At 32.3% G+C, this 23,899-nt stretch overlaps 1 protein-coding gene across 1 annotated transcript in view; it reads right to left on the bottom strand.

Annotated features, from left to right (window-relative positions):
• The window catches only part of LOC131847858 (progestin and adipoQ receptor family member 4), a 51,648-nt gene extending 29,763 nt beyond the window's left edge, over positions 1-21,885 (bottom strand). The window contains exons 1-2 of the mRNA XM_059197541.1: positions 21,250-21,885; positions 9,760-9,978 (exon numbers count right to left, since the gene is read on the bottom strand). Coding sequence (XP_059053524.1) covers positions 9,760-9,978; positions 21,250-21,628 — 598 coding nt within the window. The 5' untranslated portion in view covers positions 21,629-21,885. The remainder of the gene's footprint in view (positions 1-9,759; positions 9,979-21,249) is intronic.
• Positions 21,886-23,899: the final 2,014 nt, after the last annotated feature.

Here is a 23,899-nt window from a genome sequence, read left to right as displayed (position 1 = left end):
TTGGCTTTCATTAGCAACCTTATTTTTCGCCCATTCGCGCGCCCATTCCCTCCAATTTTTCGCTCTCAATTACTTGTTACGGAGCATTTTCATTTTCTTAATATCTTCACGTGGAAATAAATGGCAGCTCTGTAATAGACTTGCTTTGTGATTAGGCGATTATAATCCAATTTGTTTTGGATCAGATTAATGATACATGTAATTGAGAAGTACGAAAATAATAAAAGAAAAGAAGTAGGTGCGTATAGTTTGCTCTACAATAGTATATAGTATATAATAGTAAATAAATAAATGGACATTTCAATAAGAATTGTTGGAGTTATGACGATATGACTTCGTAACCCCCATTGTTTTTTACTTTGTCATAAATAACGTCAAACGTTGATCAAGTTCCAAAATAAGTAATTCTGATGAGACAGCTATCCGAATGAGCAGTAGATTAATAAAAAATACGTATGACTGTTCAAAAGTGTTTAAATTTAAGTTTATTTTTTTAAATAAAGAATTTCAAAGTCAATGTGAATTCAACAGAATGAACTTTGATTAGTTATTTCTTGATACGTTAACAACAAATCAAATACATAATTAAAGAGAATATCCAATGCACTTCACCGTTGAACTTTTTTAAACAAGCCGTAACAACAGTTATTACTCGTTCGATAATGACCTACTAGAAACGTTTGCAATGTCGTATAAATACCTGTTACGTGTAAACTACGTAGTTTAGTAGCCTACTATAATGACCGACTAAATGTAATAATTTATAAATGCACTCCGTACAATACATGAGACATTTTAAACGTATAGTTGGCTAGCTATATATTATAAGGCCGTGACATTACGTGTGTGGAAAATTACTTCTAATACTCGCTGATTTAAAAAATGAAAAATTCTTACAGATATTACAGATGAAAATATTTCTCAAACAATTTAAGATTTTTTTTATTCATCCTTTACATATAAATAATAATATAATAAAAACTAATATATCCTCGTTTCCATAAAACAAACCATATGGAAACCAAGCACATAAACAGCATACCTAAAAAAGTGTGATATGTGTATAGATCGCGCAGATGTGAGCACAAAGAAATAATCAGACGAAAAATAGAGTCGAATCGATAAACTACTATTTAAGATTTTTGCATAAATTTTATTCTCTAAATTATAAATAACTATTATAGATCCTAGTAATCAGAACTCTTAACACATATATCTTATATGTGTATCTATCTACCTAGCTTGATGGTTAACACGGTAATAGACCCTAGTATATAGTTTTTCAAAGAAAAACTTTACCTAGGCATTGAACCGTTTGTTTGTATCTTTGTAGTAGGGATTTTTGTTACCTTTTTTTTTGCGAACAAACCAGAACATCGAAATTCATAGATATTTTTTTAATAATAATAATTTATTTACTTTTACTAGATTTTTGTACAAGTAATTTGCGAAGTCCCTGACTTCTGGGGTAGGTATAGAAAATTGCTGTATTCAAAAGACAGTGTCCTCTTTCTATCTTTTTTTATTTGTGTTTCATATCACGGACTGTAGTATATCACGGACTACGCGTATTAGCTCTTGTTGAGATCTTAATCTTATGTTTATTCCCAATTCTTATTTAACAAATGATTGAAGTTTTGAACTTTGAACATCGACGAACGTTAAGATACGAAAGAATAATAGAGCTAAAATGATAATGAAAATTGATTGTCAGCAATGAGAAGTAGTGGCTCCAATACTAGCAATGTACATTCATCAATTCAAACTCCACTGATCTCCTCTTGGATATCATTATGAGAATGACATGATGAGCAGAGGAGCATCCTGTCATTCTCCACTGGTATCGCATGCGCTCGCATGAACTCTCGCTCTTCCTCTGGAGAGCGAGAGTTTCTTCATAATAATATCCTATCCTATCATAATGAGAATGACATGATGAGCAGAGGAGCATCCTGTCATTCTCCACTGGTATCGCATGCGCTCGCATGAACTCTCGCTCTTCCTCTGGAGAGCGAGAGTTTCTTCATAATAATATCCTATCCTATCATAATGAGAATGACATGATGAGCAGAGGAGCATCCTGTCATTCTCCACTGGTATCGCAAGCGCTAACGGAATATAATGGGGAGAAAGGGGTTGTTAGTAATGTGGACTGATGTTCTCATTGCTAACAATGTACCATGACAAGTTGACCTCCACGCGGTTCCCCCTGGAAACCATCGTGATAATTTCCCGGTGAATTTATCACGATGGGCTAACTGACCTGACTTCATGTTCATCATATCATCCTCCACTGGTGCCCTGCCAGCGTAAACCGTTAGCGCAGGCGGGTGCATCATTCCATTATCATCCACTAAAAAAAACGGAATACAATGTCGAGTGTAACTTATTTCAATAGGTCACAATTCCATTAACACATAAGAATGGCATAACAATATTTATACCTTCGCCTTGCACAAACAAAAACAAACAAAACACTACATATAATCGATACGTCTACTATTCGGCAGTTGTAGATACAAATCATAAAATTGTGTTTTGTCGTAGATTTGTAGTTTTTATCAAACATTTACATCTACAGGTCAACTCTACCTGATGATTACCTAACTACTCACAAAACTTACAAAAGTAACACAAAAGGCGATTCCACGTTATATTCAATGTCCTTGATAAAATGTGGGCATTTATATAGAATACTAGCTGTTACCCGCGACTTGATCCGGGTTAATTTTAATTTTTTTTTATTAAAAAAAACAATTGTTACTCTTTATAACATAAGCTATCTACGAGTGAAAGTCCTTTCAATATCGGCCGTTTTAGAGATTAGCAAAAATAAACATATAGACAAATATGTATATAATAATAATAATAATAATAATCTCAGTACACAGATATTTTTTTTTATTACATAGATAATTTTTTTTTTTTTCGTAAATACGTACATATTATACATGAAGGAACAAACAATCATGATGTATATACTTTGTGTTAGACCTATACATTTAGTTAAAAGCTTTTAATTTGAAATCGTAAACCTTTTAAAAATAGTACAACAAGAATAAAATAAGTAGTGATAATTACAGATTTAACATATTTGATTAAACTATACATGCGAAGTTATTGATAGAGTCGGTATAACATAATTTCTTTTTCTGGTTAATCCAGTCATACCTATTTAATACAAATGTAACTTAGTTGCAGTCCAATCGTAGAATATAAAAGTTTTTCAACAAAACATCAACTAATTGTCGCGATTTGAGATAAATGCCGTCTCTCTATGTTAAATATATTTCTATCCAAACTATTATTTCTAAATATAAAATACACCAAGTACAAAATTTATATTTGCATTAAATTTTAATTAAGCACATAGAGATGAGTGGTTCTTTCTTTGTTCATTCCTTTAAAGTTATATTTAATTACCTTCTTTGGTTGTTCGCCGCCGATTTAAAATTGATTAGGTTAGATTAGAAGCTTAGTGAAGGTTGAACTCAAAAGTTAATTTAATTTTTGTATTTCACTCGAGTAAAATATTTACCGACTAATTACTGCGTTTAAGTACCTATTTAAACAAAAGTATTATATTTTGATGGGTTTCTGTTTACAATTCTAAATCAGTTTCATTTAGGCCCGAACCAATCATCTAAAATTAAATTGGAACACACTACTGTTATACTATTTATGTAATTTTCTTATAAAGTTTATTAGTTTATTCAATTTAAATTCTTCTGCATTATTATTATTGTTACAATATTGATACGATATAATTACTTTATATACAATGAATATGTACGTGTGCCTGTCACTTTACTCTTGGACTGATTTGGATGAAATTTTGTCTAGGAATCGAATGAAATATATACATAAATGAATTCTTGAATATTTAAAACTGAAATTGTACTGGACAGGTCAAGTATGTTAGTGTAAGCACAGATACGATTATATTACTAAAAATTAACACTGCAATATTACAGTTATTAATTCATTTTACTATGACTATTTGTGTATATATGTGTATTAGTGAATGTTTACTAATTTGCGACGGATGCCATGTCAACATGTTTACAATTCCCAGTAGTATGAACAAATAAAAGCGAATGAATTGTTACAGCACCGTGTTTCTGTATTTTACAGTTAGGTTTAATATAGATAAAGGCAATTTACGATAATTAAAACTGTCAACGACAGGTTGCACCATTTTAGAATTGCAGCACCGGCTGCCATGTCGCCGTCTTTTTCAATCGACTACCAGGTGGAGGACGTTTTCATTTATTGTATTTTTCTTTTCATTTGTCTATTTTATACGACATTTTTTCAAAAACCAAATAGATTTATTATTATGGTTATTCCTTATAGAATATAAAGCAATATATGGTTGAGTTTTGTGTTATATGACTCAGAAATAAAACTATTCTATGATATTCTGTAATTTACGTAATACAGACATAATATTCCTCAAACTGAAGTTTAGTGCACAATCTATATGTGAAATACTTTTTTAAAAGTAGTTTCCTTTCATTAATAATGTTGACGTGTCGTTTTGCGTGTGCAATGCAAGGGTAATTGGGAGATTGGCATTATTTTTGAGAAACAATGTGGCAAATATTCGCTTTGCCGAGGGAATTCGAGCCGCGAACGCATCTGAAGAGTTTGTGGGTAACTATTAAATAAATTGTCTACTTATTATTATATTTTTTTTTCACTAGCCATTTGTAACGCATTAACTGTTTATTGGTAGTTATGTCTTCCACATAGATACCCAAAAATTCATATAAATTGGTAATCTACAAATAGGATAAGTTATATATAATTATTCATTATAGATGCATTACAAATCTATTGCTGAAAACTGCATTAAATCCTTTACATAATTTAAAAGATATAAGGGAAGAGACAGCGGCGGCGACTTCTTTTTATGCTACAAGTATGTAAAGACAATTGTTTCAGTAGGCAGGTAAGAGAGAAGGTAGACAGACTAGGTAAGATGTCGTCAGATTACAAATGAATACAAATTGTTTAGAAAATTAATAAGTAGGTACATAAGAGTTGTGTTTCTTTACTAATATATAAAGAGGTAAAGTTTGAGAATTTGGTTGTTCGCGGTGATTGTCGGTCCAATTTAGAAAATTCTTTTAATATTATATAGCCCATTTATAGTTATATAAAAAGTATACATTTTAGTGGTATATATTATAATATATAAAGAAGTAGGTAAGTATCTATCAAATTATTTTGTAAGAAATACTTTGTTACCTATTTATCTTGTATATGTCATGAAAGGTTACCGTGTAATAAAATTGAAGTCGTAACTTGAACATTACAACGTATATATACGATTCGTTTTAATTCACATAACAGTATTGGAAAAGATATAAAAGTTACATGTTTTCTATTAAATAATACAAAGCTATCAGTAAGGGTTCTGGATACCTCCTGTGTAACATTCGTCAATAAGTTCTTACATATTTCAGTTGAGTTTTTTACCGATTTTTCTTAACTTGAGTAGAACGGTAGGGATAGTAATATTATTGTTTTTATTTTTTAATTTATTCTATTTTCACAAAATTGCATCACATAATATTCTTACACTATTGATTTGACTAAAAAAAATAGTTTGACATTGACTTAGGTAATAAATATTTTGTTATTGGTGGTAATAATAAACGTCGTAGCTCAGTGGCAGCAAAGGGAGATATCATACGAGAGGAGAGCGAGAATGAGTTTCTCTCTCATATCTTACCACTTTCTAAGACATGACATAAATATTCTTATTTCGTAACAATACGCAAAATTGAGCTCTTATATGACTTCAATTATTTTCAGATACATTATATAGCGTATACTACTTTACTTACATGACAAATAACAAGTGAAAACAAAAGCTATTTCAACTCAATAAACAATTCGGTACTAATATATAACAAGCCGCATTTGGTGTAGTACAACCAAATATCGTTGTAAAAATAACTAAGTCAGACCTTTATTTGATCAACTTAAGTATATAAAACTCGTTACAACTCTTTGTAGAGATAACCTAGTTTTTGACTTGTTTCTAATTTAAAGAGCAGTCTGTTAATTATAAACTGTAATTAGCAATATTCACTGGTCTCTTAATTAACAACATCACTTGTAACTTTTTAAAATGTCCCATAAAATATATATAACTTAAATTATTTTTAACTTCAATGTTATTTTTTTTTATTATAATGTTATTTTTAACTTAAAATCTAACACAATTTACCTAAGCTAAATTGTGTTAGATTTAAGTTAAAAAAATCATTCTATGGGTAAATATTCGAGTTTACTTCAATATAAAGAAATAAACCACTTAAGGGAATTATACGAACGAAGCACCAGGTGTATTTATTGTTTGTATTGACAATACTTTATATTATTTTTCATTGTTTTTTTCCGGAGAAAATTTCTGTAGAAAAGAATATGTATTTTCTACATTTCCAAGGACATTCACGGTTATAAATTATATTGGCTCACACGTATGTAATCTGATTACAAAGGTCGATGTCACAAGAGAATCCCCGGTGCGCACAGGGCTCCCCGCCGTTTATTCAGCATCCAATTTTCGCTGTCTAAGTACCGGTTTCAATCTATAAATAAGTTATAACTGGTCGCTTCCGTATAGAACGCTTCCTATTCCGTTCCTGTAGAATTTTTAAAGATACTTTTTTTATTCTTTATTGTACAATAATAACACATGTATAAAAGGCGAGCTTAATGTCATATGGCATTCTCTATTACTAACCTAACCTAACTTTTAGATAGAAATAACAAGCGTTGTAGGGCAGTATACTTTCTTAGTGTTCCGTAATATTAAAGTCCAAAACTAATGATAGTGATTAAAGACATAAGATTAAATCGTATTCCTAAAGAATCAAAGTGGAAATTGAATATATTTTTATAATTGTTCATACAAAAATGCGCGTTCGCTTAATAAATTTAATACGAACATTTCAAACAAAATTTTCAGAAGTGACATGGATGAGATACAAATTAAATTACGATGCACATACCTTTAAAAATATTGACATGGATGAGATCAAAAGCTTAAATTACGATGCATCATCAGAAATAATAAAAATACCGACATAGCCCGAAGAATTGCGATTTGTATATGGGCAGGCAAAAGCTATAATACTTTATAGCTATTACTTCATATAAAAAAGGTGTGTTTTTGAATTTTTACCATTAATCAATGCTAGCACCATAAAAAATAACGAGGAAAAAAATTGAAGATGACACCATTGAGCGCGTGTTGAAACGTGTTACATAAATTAGCGACATAATTAATACTCCAGTTTGGGCGTAGCAATCCGTCACTCTGTCTCAGGCTTCACACCCTTACCCTGTCTCGTGAGTAATGGCAAAATTTTTAAACTTTCCTCTCTTGCGTGACTTTGTTTCGAACACAGTGGTGTGTGATTTATAGCTCGGTCGATATAGTATGGCGCGGCTAGAATTAACTTGGAAGTTCTAGTTTGAAGGGTCTCGGGATTCTCGGTTTTCAGTGTCTGACGCAGAAATCATTGGAAGTAATTAACAGGTATGCATAAAACGAATGAAATATGAACGATTGAAGTATTAAAGGGAAACACGGATAATACTAGCTAAAGCTAAAATATTCATATTTCTATCTCCTTTTGGCACATATTTTTAGTAAATGGATATATAATGGTGCAGTATAATAATAGGTAATTTACGAAAGAAAATGTTATATAAACCGGCGTAGATTGTCTATTTCTATTATCTCATACGTTATAAGTAAAATTTCAGTTTTGATTTTGATGGGCAAAATCATATACAACTGAAAACAGAATTAAGCAGTTTCCAAGAAACTAGAATATAAAAAATAGGTAGTAGTAGTGAGTGGACGTTAGTGGAGAAAACACACAAAGAAAAGTTGGATGGACTTTATGAAAGTTGATATGCATAAAAAAGAGTAACTAAGATTAGTCATGACATCTGATGGGTTAGTAAAAGAATAATACTATTTTGGACATCTTTAATTTTTGTTTAATTTTTATTTATTTAATCTTATATTTATTTTCTTGAATTGAAAATTATATGAATCTTAAATTATTATTTACACAATCCTAACCTACTCCACACTTCCTGTGGCATGCTATATTGAGTTGACTAGAAAAAAATCTCTTTTTAATATAAGCAGGAAGGCTTCTTCACTCTTACTACGTCATATACTTACTACGTCGTTGGCAAACAAGCATACTGCCCATATGGCTGTAGGTTTGTTTGCCAATGACAAACGGTAAAACGTTACAGCAGCTTAATGAATATACTTAAATAATGTATTCAAAGTGCAATAAAAATATATAAATAACAGACCCTAAATATAACAGATAAATGCAATGCTGAGTTTCTATCACTCGATGCTGATGACGATCTCTATAATACCTAAAGTGAAGTATAATCTGTGCCGCTTGTTCATTTCGCAAGCGATTAATACCAATCGTCTATCCGGATATTAACTGAAATCGTTCTCTAGGCGGAAAGCGACGGTCTATGTATATGTATATGTATTAATATGATTGTACTGTTTTAATCATGCGTTATACAATCAGATCACTTCTTTATACTAATATCTATAGATTAATTAAATCAAAAAGACCTTAATCTAGGGGCTTACTACCTCGACTTATAGACCTTCAAGATCGTGAATTCGAAGCTGGCCAATACTTTTAAAACTTTGGTTTTTTATTCTGATGGTGGCAATCAAATATAAAGTAATTTGACAGATGATGCAAGGTTTGCTCACTGCCACGTTACATTTAAATGTGGTCATATCAAAGTTGTGCGTTTTGTTTAGTGGTGCGGTCGAAATGTGGACATGTTAAAGTGGTGCGTTTAGCACGACGACGACAGTTAACAATGCTTTTGAATTCTGCGAAAAATGTCCTACATGAATAAATGATTGCGATTTGGCTCAATCTAGGATTACAGATTGATTTATATATCAGAAAGTTTCTAACTGAATACTTCTTCATTATTTCTGAAAATTTCATTGTCTAGCTGCAACTTAATTTTGCCAAGTTCACGGTAGGTATACCTGCATTTGCTGAATTTATTGCCTAGGGAATGTTGGACGTTGCATGCCTCTGTCTGTTGATACTGATCAGTTGTATACTGACAGGCTAAGGTCGAGAATTACGTGCTAGGTACCGATTTACTTAGTGCATCCTAGGTATTCATTATTGATTAGTTACTATTGTACATGTTATATAAACGAGATATAAGGTATCTTTCGACGCTAATTAAGGTCTTGGTGACGGGTCGAATCGGGAGCTCATAAATAATATTATCAGTAAATAATCCGTTTATATAATGTGTACAAATGTAAACAGCCGTGAACAAAGTTTAATACAGTGATTAGTTATCAGTTCTGTCTAATCTTTTTATAAATAAAATGAGTAAAATAATCATATCATTCATTTATGAAGCTTCTCTTGAATGACTTATTATTGACCTATATCTATTGTGTTTAAAGAAAACGCTTATTTAAAAACAATATCATTAGATATTGTTTTTATACTAACGAATGAAGATTATATTTCTAATATTAAACATTATTTTCATTATCAGAAAAGATTTTATTTTATCTTAAATGCTTAAATTAAAAAAGTCTTGGTGTTAACGGCTTTCCTCTTCTCAATACTTACAATATTCATTTCGGGTTCATATACTACTTGTAAAGTTAAACAACTTAGAGAATTCATAAAATTAACTCACCTATGCTTTGGCTGACCCATATGCCTAACATATCGAGCTGTAGCAACCGATGGTACAGCGCTTCACCTCTCGCGTGATTCATAAACAAGTGGTAGAGGAAGGAGCCGCACCAGGGCGCCATTGCACCCAGCAGGTGACACAGTGACAGGAACCAAGAACCTCCACCACCCCACGGCAGCAGGCCAGGCAGCACGGCCATCATGTACACTAGTGACACGCCTGTAACAATATAAACGATTATAATTTCAGCATTTTGAAGTGTCGGATACTTTTGTTTTTACATGATTGGATATTAAAGAAATATTTAATAATTGGTATAACAAACAGATATATGAAATAGATTTTATGTTTGATGAAATTCACGGATGTACTGTTATCGGCAGTACCGCATTGTGAATTGGTGTCTTAGTAGAGCCTGTCCGTCAGTTTAAATGAGTCTGTTTTAGAAATCATGATTAGCTTTTTCGCTCGAGACTTCTCGAGTCGAGAGAAACCGAAGAATCGACACAAAAGTCGAGACGAGATTTTTCAATTTGTCGAGAGTGATTTTTCACCGGGGAACTCGAGAAAACGCATAGTTTTTAGTTTCGGAAATTGTCAGATATAGCAATTAATGCTGTAGTATTTTAAAGGCCGATTTTATTGGAATAAATATATTATTTTTATTTTATAATAAATATTGTACTAATTACTTGATTATTACATATTTTATGATTGTTCAAGATAAAAATCGATCTTGAGAAATAAACAAATTTAAATTAGAAAAATATCAGATTTTAATAATTAAGGCAATATTTATTATTTCTTTATAAATAACTACTTGAGAAATTAGTATAAAGAATTCTCGAATTCAATAAAATATGGCGTGAAATTGAATAGCCTGATATACCAACTGTAACTTTCCGATTTTTCGAAATAATATAACAAAAACAATTGAATGAATAGAATAAGTAATAAAAGTTATTAAAACAAGAAATGAATGTGGGTAAGTAATGAAAAACATTCTCCACAATACCATAGTCCTTTTATTATTATCTAAACCCATTATTGGACGTGAACAATAGTTGTATGCTCGCATAACAAAGAAATCTATATTGATTTTGTGTTGCATGGCTTTCCAGTATTCCGGGATGGCCTCTATTTCTCTTAATACTCTCAATTCAGAAATTTTACATTTGCTTGAGTTTTTCTTAATATATATAATTTATATCTGTCATAGTGGCCTAGTGGTTTACTAGAACTTAGAACCAAAGGTTGTGAGTTCAAATGTGGCCCTCTTATGTATGTATGATTGCAACCCACTCATGTTTAATGTACCATCTCCTTTAAAATGTTCACACTCCACCCTAAGCAGATTAAAACTATCACTTCTAACAACATTCTTCATTTCATATCCCAGGGCAAGTACTATTGACCTCCGCAGTGCAGAAATAGCTTAAATCTCCTAATAAAAATTACCTTTAATTCAGTCATAGTACACATCTCATATTATTGCGTCATTAATATTTCCAAGGAGAACAATAAATTAAAATAATAAGCTAACCTAGAATAGCCAGTGTTCGCCATTTATTCATAGCAGAAAATGAATTCTAGTTACGTGAATCGGTGTCTACGTGAGCTGTATGCAAACTATAGTGCTCAATGACGGTAAACTTTATGGTAAAATAGAATATCCACAATTGTGCCGCACCTGGCCCCTATCGCCCTCAATGAAAAGCCGGTAGTCCGTGAACATTGAATATTTTGCAGACTTCTTTATTACGAATTAACTGAATAGTAATATCTGAAAGAGGTTATGATTAATTATAGAGATTTATGTATTTTTATGTAGATATCGTAAGTTGTAAAATATTTGATTTGACAATTATACTTATAGCTAGTCGTTTTTGTTTGCTTTTTTAAGATAAAGAATAACTTATGTTCGACCTCGTGATACCATATATCTGCACATCAAAATTAATTAATACCCGTCTTGTTGTTTTGACGTAAAATGCATTATACAGATAAATAGACACTTTTGAATTGTCTTAGTACGGTTAACGGTAATAATAAAGGATATAATTTATAATTTTAATTACAGCAATAGCCATTGTTCTGAACTATGAATGGTTGAAAACGTGATAATGTAGCGACAAACTTATACCTAATTAAATATTATATATACTTTATTTGTATAGTTGTCTGACTTTATATCGGGTTAGTAAACGCTTCTATGCTATTATGGCCCCACTCACGCAGCGCGGACACTGTCACGCGACTCAGGTTGTCGCTAGGCCGAATATGGCTTCACAGATTAGCTATTAGCGTGCTACTTCGTCTAATCATAAGTACAGTATGTTTTGCTGACAAAGACATTATAGAAAATGAATAGTTTTATAATTAGAAAAAGAACGGAGAGTATATCCTAAAAATACAAATCAAATAAATCATAGAAATAATAATGGTTTGGCCATACGAATATGGTAACTACCTACTTCTATGTTTTAGGGTAGACGTGCGGAGAATTGTTATTTTTTGTAGACAATAGAAGAATGCTCCTACAGCGCCCGCGCAATTTCTGGGAGAGTTTTTTACTTAACTAGATTGATGGGCAATGAGAATGAACTGATGTTACATTTTTGTTACATAACTGGAATGTAAAACAAACTGATGGATAGTAGCAACCCTACATGTGTACCCTGTAATTGCCCTGTCATATCTGACCCTTTAAACTAAAATACAGCACACAACTAAAGCTTGACGGCAGAAATAGGTGACATAAAGATATTTACGCAGACAACTTTTGTACATAGTATACCTCGATAACAAAGATCAAGTCTTAAAAAATATCTTGAAATGTGACATTAGGAATTTATATTTGAATTTAATTTAATTTTACCAACAGATGCTACATTCTAAGAACAACCTATAGTACTTGCAGAATTAATTTTGTACGCCACGAAATGTGACACTCCTTAATTAAAATTTTAAGATCTAATGCTTTTAATGCTGAAAATAGTCGCCTTATTTCAAGTATATTTTACACAGCCAAAATGGGTTTAATTTTATGTCCACATCACTGGGATATAAAAATCTCGGCTGCTTTAAGTGCCACACGTACTTTTAATACTATACACGTACGTTTTATGACTTTTAATGGGTACCTACCTACTGTAGCTACTTACAATTTTCCTGTATGTGTGTGTTAACTGATATTTAGTATTAACAGTTCGTACAGCTATGACGTGTTCGTCATGCTATTGCGTCTGCGCGCAGTGTCTATTTGTGAATCTGTGGCGGTTTTCGTTTGCGAGGGAAAATAAAATAGACTACTAAAAGACTTCTTCTGCAGAGATACTCTTTTCTTGTGTATATTTAAATCTGTATCTAAATTGTAACATAATATTCTACCTAAATATAGACCAACCCGAGTATGAATATTGGGCCTACAACGGTATGTATCTGTAATAAAAATAGAAATATGTTCGAATTTCACAGGTGTGTGAATCTTTCGCCCTCTGGGCACTATTGTGATTTCAATAGAAAATTACTTTCATAATGTTAGAAGCCTTAGAGGATTTGTCCTCATTTTTCTTGCAGTTACTATCCTATTAGCGACACGTGTCGACTTTTATATTTCTTCACATTTAGAACAACTTACATAGCCATTATTCAGGAATTATAAAAGATTTAAAAATTATATATAAAAGCAAATTACGTAACTATTGCACGATTAACTGTTGCTACGCCGTAGCACAGATAACATAACTAACTTCGAATATAGAATAATAATGTCGGTATATTTTATCACTACAGTATTCATAAAAATCAAGAAGTTATGTAGAATTTTTAACCAACCAGTAGTTTAATCTGAAATAAAACCGCTCAACCGTAAATCGAACTCGCAAACCAAAGTTCTGTATGTAATTTTAAGTCTCAGATATTTTTTAAAATATGTTACGCTTATTTAATGAAATCTGTGGACAGTGTGGGTTTTAAACAGATGAAAACATTACAACAATGGAATACGGCTTTGGAATATAGAGGCTACGAACAAAAATAGACAAAAAGATGTTATAAACATGTTGGTATGATATACATATTTCTATAAGTACAGTAATTTAATAGAATTATGGATTTTTATCTCAGCTTCAAAGTTGTGATAAAATGTCTCTAAACCTGTGCAGCATTAGTGCCAAATTGAGGTAAGTATAGCTTTATAAACTGTTTATGACTTTATATACACTTATACTTATAATTAGTATAAGCACGGGTAAACTGTTTACCCGCGATCATGGCGGATGAAACACTGCCGAAATATCGGGAACTCATTTAATAAATATAAAACGTGGTAAGATCCCGTGATTTTTACTAATTAAACGTATAAATAATGACCACGCCGAATTTAAAACAGTTTATATACACTGTGTGTATGTGTTAATCTGATATATAATCTATTTATGTATCAAATTTCATTGTAACCCGTCTAGTCTTCTAAGATTTATTGAATAACATACATCAAAATAACAAAGTTGGACATTCATAGGTTGATAGTTTACTGGGTATTTCAAATATATTGTTTTCATTTTTGCTGCCCCTAAATATAAACATAAATGAGATTAAAAAATATAAACGACTATTAATTGTTCGTGTATTTGAGTTGCTAAAATAACTGAAATACTTTTAGAAATAAATATCCCAAGTTTCACATTGCAGTTTTTTTCTCTCGTTATTTGAAAACTGATTACGATTACTGGAGAAATCGAATTAAGATTTTCATTCAAATTAAGAAGAACTTTACATCATATCACATTTAAATTAAAAAAAATAAGCGTAGCTAAAGCTTGTCTATATTTAGCTACTCTTCTTTTTTTTATTAGTAATTTGTTTGAACGATGTATTTATTATGTGGAAACTACTAATACTGTATATGCATAACGTTGTGGTAGTTTATATACCTACTGCATGTATAAATTTGGGGCGCCTATCGATTGATGAAGGGGTTGGAGTGCTAGCTGCATTATAGATGCGCTGGCCGGCGGTTGTTGGGTTTGCCCATTTACTCTCGGTTACCTTTGGGCAAACGCGCGCCCGGCCACATTAATCCGTAAATATTTAATAGTGTGATACTCAACTTTTGAAAACATTGATTATATTTAATTATATTTTTTTAATGAACTATGACTAAACAGGCAGAAATAAAATGGATTCACCGTTGGCGAAGATATAAGAGAAATGAAATTCTATTGTAGTAAATAAATGAAAATCAATAAGTATTAGGTATAGTAATTATTATTCGACGGCCTCGGTGATTTTAGCGGGCCGATGTTCGCGCGAGTTCGATTCCACGAACATTTGTGTTTATGAGTATGATTGTTTATATCGGTAGGGTGTTTTCTATATGTAATATGTATGTAATTACAATACATATATCTATGTGTTTGTATCAGTTAACTAGTATCCATAACACTAGCTTTATCTAGCTTAACTTGGAGTCTAGATGGCGCTGTGTGAATTGTCCAAAAAAAAGTATAAAGCCAAAATAATGGAAAAAATTAACATATTTCTATATCTTAAATCTGTAATTATAAGTATAATTATAAGTAGTATGTACAAAAAAGGAACATCAGAAACACTGCCATATATACAATGAAATAACAAAGTATAAGTACCGGGATAACATGGGTTATGGTATATAAGCTGTTTAAGCTTTCTTTTATATAACTAAGTCATATGCAATTAATTATTTTGAATGACAAGGGAACATTGTCCCCTTTTGCCGCTTTGAAGTTAAATCTCGAAACAATGCCTCAAAGCATTTCATTCTCTTATTGTTTACATATCGATTGGTAGTGGGGGAGTGAGAGAGACAAGAATAACGCTTTTTACACGCGTACGAAATTCGTACCTCGGGGGAGATCTGTCAAATGCACTTATTGATTAGGTAAATGCTATTTCAGTAACTATTTTATCAAAGCAGTATTTTAGTGTGCCTAAAATGCTTCAGCTGCATGCACAACGCCCTAACCGCTTTTAAATTCTATTGTGCGGCAAGATCACGAAAGCTATACGAACCACAAATGCCGTTCCGCATGCCATCCATGACTCGTCGCAATCGCTTTGTTGCCTAGTTGCTTCACTATTATGGTACTTATTTCATTAATTTGATTCATATTTATAGGCTTTATACTTGTAAATAAAACGTTATATTATTGTTTTATATTTATGATTGGCGACCAATCAGGCTTCGCACGAGTGCAATTATTACTCGCAGAAAATTTGCAATGCAATTGTACTGTGATAATATAACAAACATAGTGTAGAAGAAACAAAACGTGTGCCTAAATTACTAGACCAATGTAAAGATTCATATGTGAATACCTATAACTCTAATATACATATACAGTACGTATACACGTCGTTAATAAGAAAATTCATGAAGCATAACATCCATGATCAGTGTAAGCTTGAAACCGTAACAAGATTCAAACACGTTTGTAATATGTGAAAACACGGACTATTTTTAGCATTCTATCTTCCAAGATAATATAATTTGAGCATATTCTTACTAAAAATAACATTATGATACGTATAAATACACCCTATTTTCATGTAAGTTTACAGATATGTAAATAATAAGTTTATATGTCCTATTTCTTTTTTAAATTTATTTTTATACTACGTAGGTAGCAAACAAGCAAATAGCCATCTGCATCCTATGGAGGCCTGAATCACCAGGGGTGTCACGTTCGCGTTGCCGGGCTCTTAAGAAACCTTAATATAACTTTTATTTTAAAATAAACAAATACATTTTAAATAAGGATTTAAGAACCAACAATAGAGGACCAACACAATTATTTAATTTAGCAGATGTTCGTAGGTCTTTTTTGTCACGTTATCTTTCTTTTTTCCTCATTTCCATTCTGGTCAAGTGCTCAAAGCATTGTAAAGAGGAGAGTTACTATTCTTTAAGCGACTTTTTACGCATAATAGATGTTATAATTTTAAAATATTCTTAATTCAACTTGCTTGCAAAGGTGCTTAGTGACAGAGATAAGAAAAAAAGAGGCAAGGCAGTTGATCTAGGCAGTTTTTTTTAAAGTCCTCTTATAAGCATACGACGTATCAGTAGCAAAGCAAAGCGTGCGTTTGTCAGATTTTTTTAGTTGTCATAGTTATTTTGTTTAAATCATCAACAATTATTTGTCATCAAAGATAAATAGATATAGGCTTATTTTTATAACAAATTCTGATTTATTACAAGCCACACGTTCTTCCTACCGTATTTATATTTTAGATGTATGTGTATGTAATTTGAACCTCGCCACCATTGTTATTAGTCATGCGGGCACGACCAATCGATGAATTAATAATGATGTGTAAGGTTACCATTAACGTGTCAAATATAGTGAAAATAGAAATTACCTACTTTTATATAAAGTGATTTTATTTAATTTGTGTATACTTCGACAGGGGTAGGAATGTGGCAAATTATAAAAGAATGCTTTAAAGTTGGTAAATAAAAATATTATAGTAGCATCTACTGAATTAGAAGGTAATAATGGAGGTTTTAAAAAATATACATATAATATCTAATATACACATAAATAAAATTTGACAATATAATAAATAAACATATATATGTATTTATTTCTTGATTTAAACTATTTTATAATTCTGTGAATAAAGCTTGAATGCATTGAGATATTCGAGGAGTATAAATAAATAATATAGTATTTCGTAATACATTTCTATAAGTAGGCACACACAATCCATAAACATAATTAATATATTGTACCATTTTGTTCCTAATTATATTACCTATAATGATGTTGAGAGAAGAACGAAACAAAGAATTAATAACCTATTCATTTCTGGAAGGTATGCATATTTTTCATAAAGTGTAAATGTACATCTTCTGACAACGAGTTCCAGAACCGGACCACCAGACCAGAACCTACATGAGTACCTTATGTTTCCGATACTAATAATAGCTAGTTTCTTTTATAGTATATAAAACAAACAAATAGAAAAATAACTATATGATCTGACTGAACCTATGCGGTTTACAATTACGAATTCAAATCTATTCAGTTAGTAAATAAAATAGGACTGGCTGGTTTCTTGCATAACAAACCAGCAATTGCAAGCCGGCGAGGAAGTGCAGGCAGCGTTTTTGGCACTATTCCCATGAATCAAGACCTCTTTGCTTTTTGAAGCATGGAGCTAAGTTTATATAATGGATTTGTTTTTTCCTCTTTGTGCAGATTGAAATTATTTAATGAAATAATAGTAGTAATGAAATTCTTCAATTTAATTATTTTAAATATTTGTCTAAACTTAATAATTGAATCATTTCAAACTTCATCATAGTTGCAAGGGAAATTCTCGGTTTTGTTAGGTTTAGGTCGAATACAAATTTCAAGTTCGAGTTGAATGTTTCGTGTTAGCGAATTCTATCATTATATTTTATTCTATTATAATTGTTTAAAGTAGGCTCTGCTCCAGTTTCTATTCTGAAGAGATCTTTGATGAGTTCCTTAGAATTACTTAACTGTTGAGTCGAAATTGTCAGTGTAAAAATGTTCTCTTCTTCTAAGAATTTAGAACAAAACTTTTTCTGTAATTGACATTCCGGCAGACAAGCTGATGGCTCACCTGATGGTAAGTGATAAATGTCCTATATAATTGAACCGTACCACTGACATCTAGTTATCAGGTTACGCTTGTTACCATTCATGCGTTGCCAAATTTCCTTTGGACTAACATGTTATGTCTCCATATTCCATAATTTCATTGCTAAGTTGCTGCTGAAGAATATATATCCTTACAAAATTTACTATTCAGTATACTTTCCCTCCACGTCTCACCTGTTTATTTCTCCTTATGCATACAAGTGAATAACGTTAATTGCTAAGATCCTTACTGAACCATAAAAATTAAACTAGTAAACAATTTGAATCAATTATGATTTTTATAAGAAAAAAGGACGTGCCAAGAAACTTTATTATTTACATTTGTCTGCTTTAACATGAATGGTTATCTCCATAACTCATTAAATTGTTTGAATTAAAGGAAAACCTATTTTTTTCAGAGCACTGCTTTTTTAAATTTACATACTTGACATAACAATTTTGAAAAACGATCAATAATATTTATAAAATATACCTACCTACTGTTTAATATAGGCAGATGTTGAAAAGATCAAGTTTTGACTACGAAACACAAATGCCCAGAGAAAAACTTTGGATACAACAAAAATAAAGTAGAGAATAGAGTGGGTGTTACAAGAGTAATAAAATACATTTTTATAAGATGAACTTGCTGACCTATATATCCAAAGTACTACATACCTACTCTAAATTTGATTATATACATGCATGTTATTCTTTGCGTGACAAACTAAATAGTGAAAACGAATTATATGGCAGGGTTAGTTTATGCTGAAACTCAATCGGTCACTGTCGGGGTGGATCCATCAGTTTATTGACTTGGGCGAGCCTCAACAGTCAATATGGGCCTAACAATTTAATGCATTCCCTTGCTATTTCACGCAACTAGTTACACATGAAAACCTTCAAGTTGTACTTAAGTTATCCTTCTTATTATTTGTAATAGAAAACTCTGTATAAAGTCGCCAGCATACCTCGTGTCTATTCATTGTGTTTGTTTTTAAAGAGTAAAGTCATAGTGAAATTTCTTAGTACTAAATCAGACTAGAGCATATTAGAGATCGGAATAGCAACTAATTATTTAAAAGAACAACACAAAATTTTTTCCTCATTCTTATTGTGATGGCTGCTTTTCGAATGAGCGGTAGAATATAAAAAATATTATGTTCTTATTCATAAATGCTTACATTCAGTTTATTTGAATAAAAAAAAGAATTATTTAATTCAATTATTAAATAAAGAAAAGATTATCTTTTTATTTATATTCAATGTTTTCTTCAATTTATTTCTCTCAGTGAGGGTTCACAAGCTGGATCAAGAAAGAGTAGGTAGGCTCTTAACTTCATCTGCCTGTTGAGAGTTTTTACGCGACGTCCCCCGGGGTCTGGTTGTCACTTAGGTTTTTATTGTTTCATGCTAACTTGGTAGACTATTTAATAAAACATTGTACCTATTCTAGTTTAATAACATAATTTTCTATGTAAATTATAAATAATAAGGCCAAAAGTCACGTAATGTAATTGTTAAATCGAATGCTGCAGGTACGGTAAGCGGTTTATAATTTTCATTTTATTGAGTGCAATATACAAAACAAAGTAATGTAATGACGTAGAGTTCCGTAATGACTTCCTAACGATATACAGGAGCTTTTTTTGTAACCTTTTACTTGATTGACTGCCTATTTTTGATTAATATACCTATAGTCCTTCGTGACACACAGTAATTTGAATTTTATATCAGTTGTATTTAAAAACTAAATAACACAAACTGATTTATTTTAAATGTCTATAAAAATATATCTTTTGTAGAGTTTTCCGAGTACCTAAGTACTTTTTTTTTACATCAGTTAAAAGCTACTATAATTGACCTTTCTTAGCTTTTGTAATAGTTTTTTTATTAGGCAGTACTTAATTATCTTCTATTTATTCCTTAACCGCAGTCAGTAATAAATTTAATTATCCACAACAAAAGCAAATATTCAGGACCGGCCAGGCAAGGTAAGGCCAGAAATAACCTATCAATAACACACTATCCTATTTTTTTTTAAACTTAAAATTCTTATAGTGCCCTGCAATTTAATATGTATTCGAATATAATAAAAAACGGACAAATTCCGGACTTGACTAGAGAAATCCAGATGGATGGTAACCCTAAGCGAGGATAATAAGGCTCACTTGACCAAGCCACCGAGCCGAACGATTTAATGGAAAGCTGTTGAATTAAATAAATAGTGATTGTTTAATCGATGTGACTCTTCTAAGTCAAAGGTACTGTGGTAGTATTCTAGTAAAGGGTTTCAAAAATTAATATCTACATTGAACCTATAAATACTTACCGGTTAGATGTTTGTCTAACCAGATCAGCGTAACTTTTTATTTTTCTACTATTTCAATCTTTACCGAATGCATTAAATGAGAGCTTCTTCTTCTAATTCTTTTATCAAACGCATATATACAACGAACGGTAAGGAAACCTTGACTAAGTTTTTGTCTGAGTTTGACTCAGACAAAAACTTAGTCAAAAAAGACCAACTCATAATTATTTATTCGTGTAGGATCTTTCAGCCTGTTATGCACGTCACATTTTTTATCGTTATCCCGACTGCATGGTATTATCAACACTATATTATTTTTTAACGAACTAATCTAATAAAAAGTTGTTTCGAACTATTTGTTAACGTATCATATTTGGTATTATAACATACCAACAAATACTATGTCATGTATACTTCCATCATGCATTAAAACCCGCTTGATTTCAAATGACAATTAATGAAAGTCTATACAAAGTTAGTCACTCATACACATAGGTGTGTGATAGGTATTAAAATGTTGATTACCGTGTGTAAGTATGTTGATGGTCTCGTTGTGGAAGTAGAAGAGGCTGGCGACACATCCGCCCCAACCCTGCAGCGGACGGTAGCCAGTCAGCACGTACGGATTGAACTGCAAGTGCTGCGGCATGTCGCGCCAGTGCAACAACTCGACGCCGCTGCTACCGCCGCTGCCGCCGCCGACAGACTTCTCCACCACTTCCCCATTCTTTCCTTCGATTACTTCAGATTCACTCGCATTTAAGTTGGAACGTTCCCGCCCCTCATTATCACAGATACGCTCTAACGACTTTTTCCTCTTTTTAGGTCCTTTACCGTTCACTTCTTGAATTGACATATCGAACATATTTGTATATGGATCAGGTACGCTCTGTACGTCTCTCATAATAGTATGCTAGTAATTTCGCGGGACGTAAGAACGGGAGGCTGCGGCGCGGTCCTCTCCGATGGGGGGTTCTTTGCCCGCATGGCCGACAGGCTTCGGTCAGATTTGTACAAATATCACAGCTACAGCATCGACTGGGGCCGCGGTAGGTGCGCTACAGTTCGGCTAGCGAATTTTCTGTTAAGTTCCCAGTGTGGGTGTGTGTGAATACCGCCGCGCGGCCCGCACCAGCGATGCGGTGTCGGAGCGCGGCTGGGCTCGGCTAGGGCGGCGTGCCGCGAGAGCGCGCGACTGGCCGGCTGGCCGGGTGCCGCCGCGCGCCCGGTTGCTTCGCGCACCCTTCGCCGCTACCCCCTCAGATTTGCGCACTGCGCAAACCCGATCAGCTGATTCCCGCCAGAAGGTCGGCCGAACCCCCGCTTACATTCACGCACTTTCACTTCTCGTCAAATTGTATTATTGCCGTAATGAAAGTTTTTGCGTGAATTTTCAACTCGATATGATATTTTTTATACACTTTAACAGTGTGAAATAACATTCGACCTATCTATCTGAGTTGTGAACTCATACTGCCAATACAATACCTACTATTTCGAATTATCAAGTATTATTACATTCAATGATAGATATTAATTTTATCACTGAACATACTTATCACAATCGATAATTATTATTGATGGGATTAGGTTTTATGACATTCTTTAAGTTGTATTATTAATGGAATATACACAAATTGTACACAGCGTAGTGTCTGCTAAATATTTTTCATTCTATAAAAATTCCATAAAACATTGCATAAAGACAAGTTCTGGTAAACAGTCAAAGAAAATGTAGCTGTCGGTTCTGAAATAAACTTGTTATTGTGCTAAAATTGTGGGTCAAGATGAGTAGGTAACACAACTAAAACAGTGATGACTCTTTTCAGACTGCTATAAAGTTCAAACTTCGTAATATTTGTGACAAACAAACAGGGTTATCTTAAAACTAGTATACATCTCAGAATACCTAGAGTCTAGTTCAGTGCTCTCTATTTGTTTGCCTGTAGGCATTTACATAACAGCAAGTAAAATTAATATTTTTTAATATATTCTTTATTGCACTTTAAATATATTGTTTGAGTATTTTTTGTGAAATTATGAATAATTAATAAATTAAGATTACGGAAAATTATATAAGTGAGTACATATTTATTTAAAGTTATATTTACAATATATTATTGTACAAGAAGTGGTCTGCGTGGATATCTCAGTCTCACCTATTTCATTCTTTCATTTAATTCCTGGTGAATTCCCAATGTGGGCTGACTGATCTGACTTCAATTTCATCCTATAGTCCTCTATTTGTGCCAGCTCAGGCACCAGTAAAGGACGATAGACAGTAGTACAGGCTGCTTATGAAGTGGTGCACTCGTTTGCCTAAAAAAGGTAAGTTGACGGAATTACATCATTTATTTATATTGTGCACGATTTACAGTATATTTTAATACATGTTCTCCAAAACAGCATATGGTATACCACGGTCGTCCCGATATGACATCATATTCGTTGTGGTCGTCATGTAAAACCACATTCATATAGGCGAGGTTTTTATGAATATGAATAATGTAATGATGCACTCTCTTGCACTATCGGTTTATTTGGCAGGATCCAGGCACCAGTGGGGGATGATAAAATGAGCATGAAGTCAGGTCAGTTAGTAAATAGCAATTTACTACGATGGTTTCCAGGAGTCAACCTGACATGTGACGCGTGGAGGTCAACCTGACATGATACATTGCTAACAATAAGATCGACAATCCACATTTCTAACAATCCTCTTCCCCCCTATAGGTAGGTTTCCACTTACTATCAGGTGTGATAGCATTAGCTTGTTTGCCATTCCAGTCATAAAAAAAACTTGTGTATTCCTAATAGTAGCCAGATTGCTAGCAATAAAAGAAATAAAGCAATGTACAGTACATAACAATTAAGTCAATATCCACGAGCTCCCTGGAAACCATTATAGTTAATTCTTAGTAAATTCCCCACGATGGCCTAGCTGACCTGATTCATGGTCATTCTACTATCCTCTACTGGTGCTGTACTGGCGTATGTTGTTTATTAATGCAAGCAGTTACACTATTTCACATACATCCACTTTAAAAAATCTTGTTGCGCAACGTAACTATAGACATAAATTGCACATTAGGTATTAACTTATCGTATGTATTTTATTATTTTCTCATATAATATATAACAAAGTCTGAATAGATAGGTAATTTGTGTATTCTTC

The sequence above is a fragment of the Achroia grisella genome, unplaced genomic scaffold (genome assembly GCF_030625045.1).
Source record: "Achroia grisella isolate CSIRO2021 unplaced genomic scaffold, CSIRO_AGI_Agris_v1 utg544, whole genome shotgun sequence".
Lineage (NCBI taxonomy): Eukaryota > Metazoa > Arthropoda > Insecta > Lepidoptera > Pyralidae > Achroia > Achroia grisella.
This window is presented reverse-complemented; position numbering and strand designations above follow the sequence as displayed.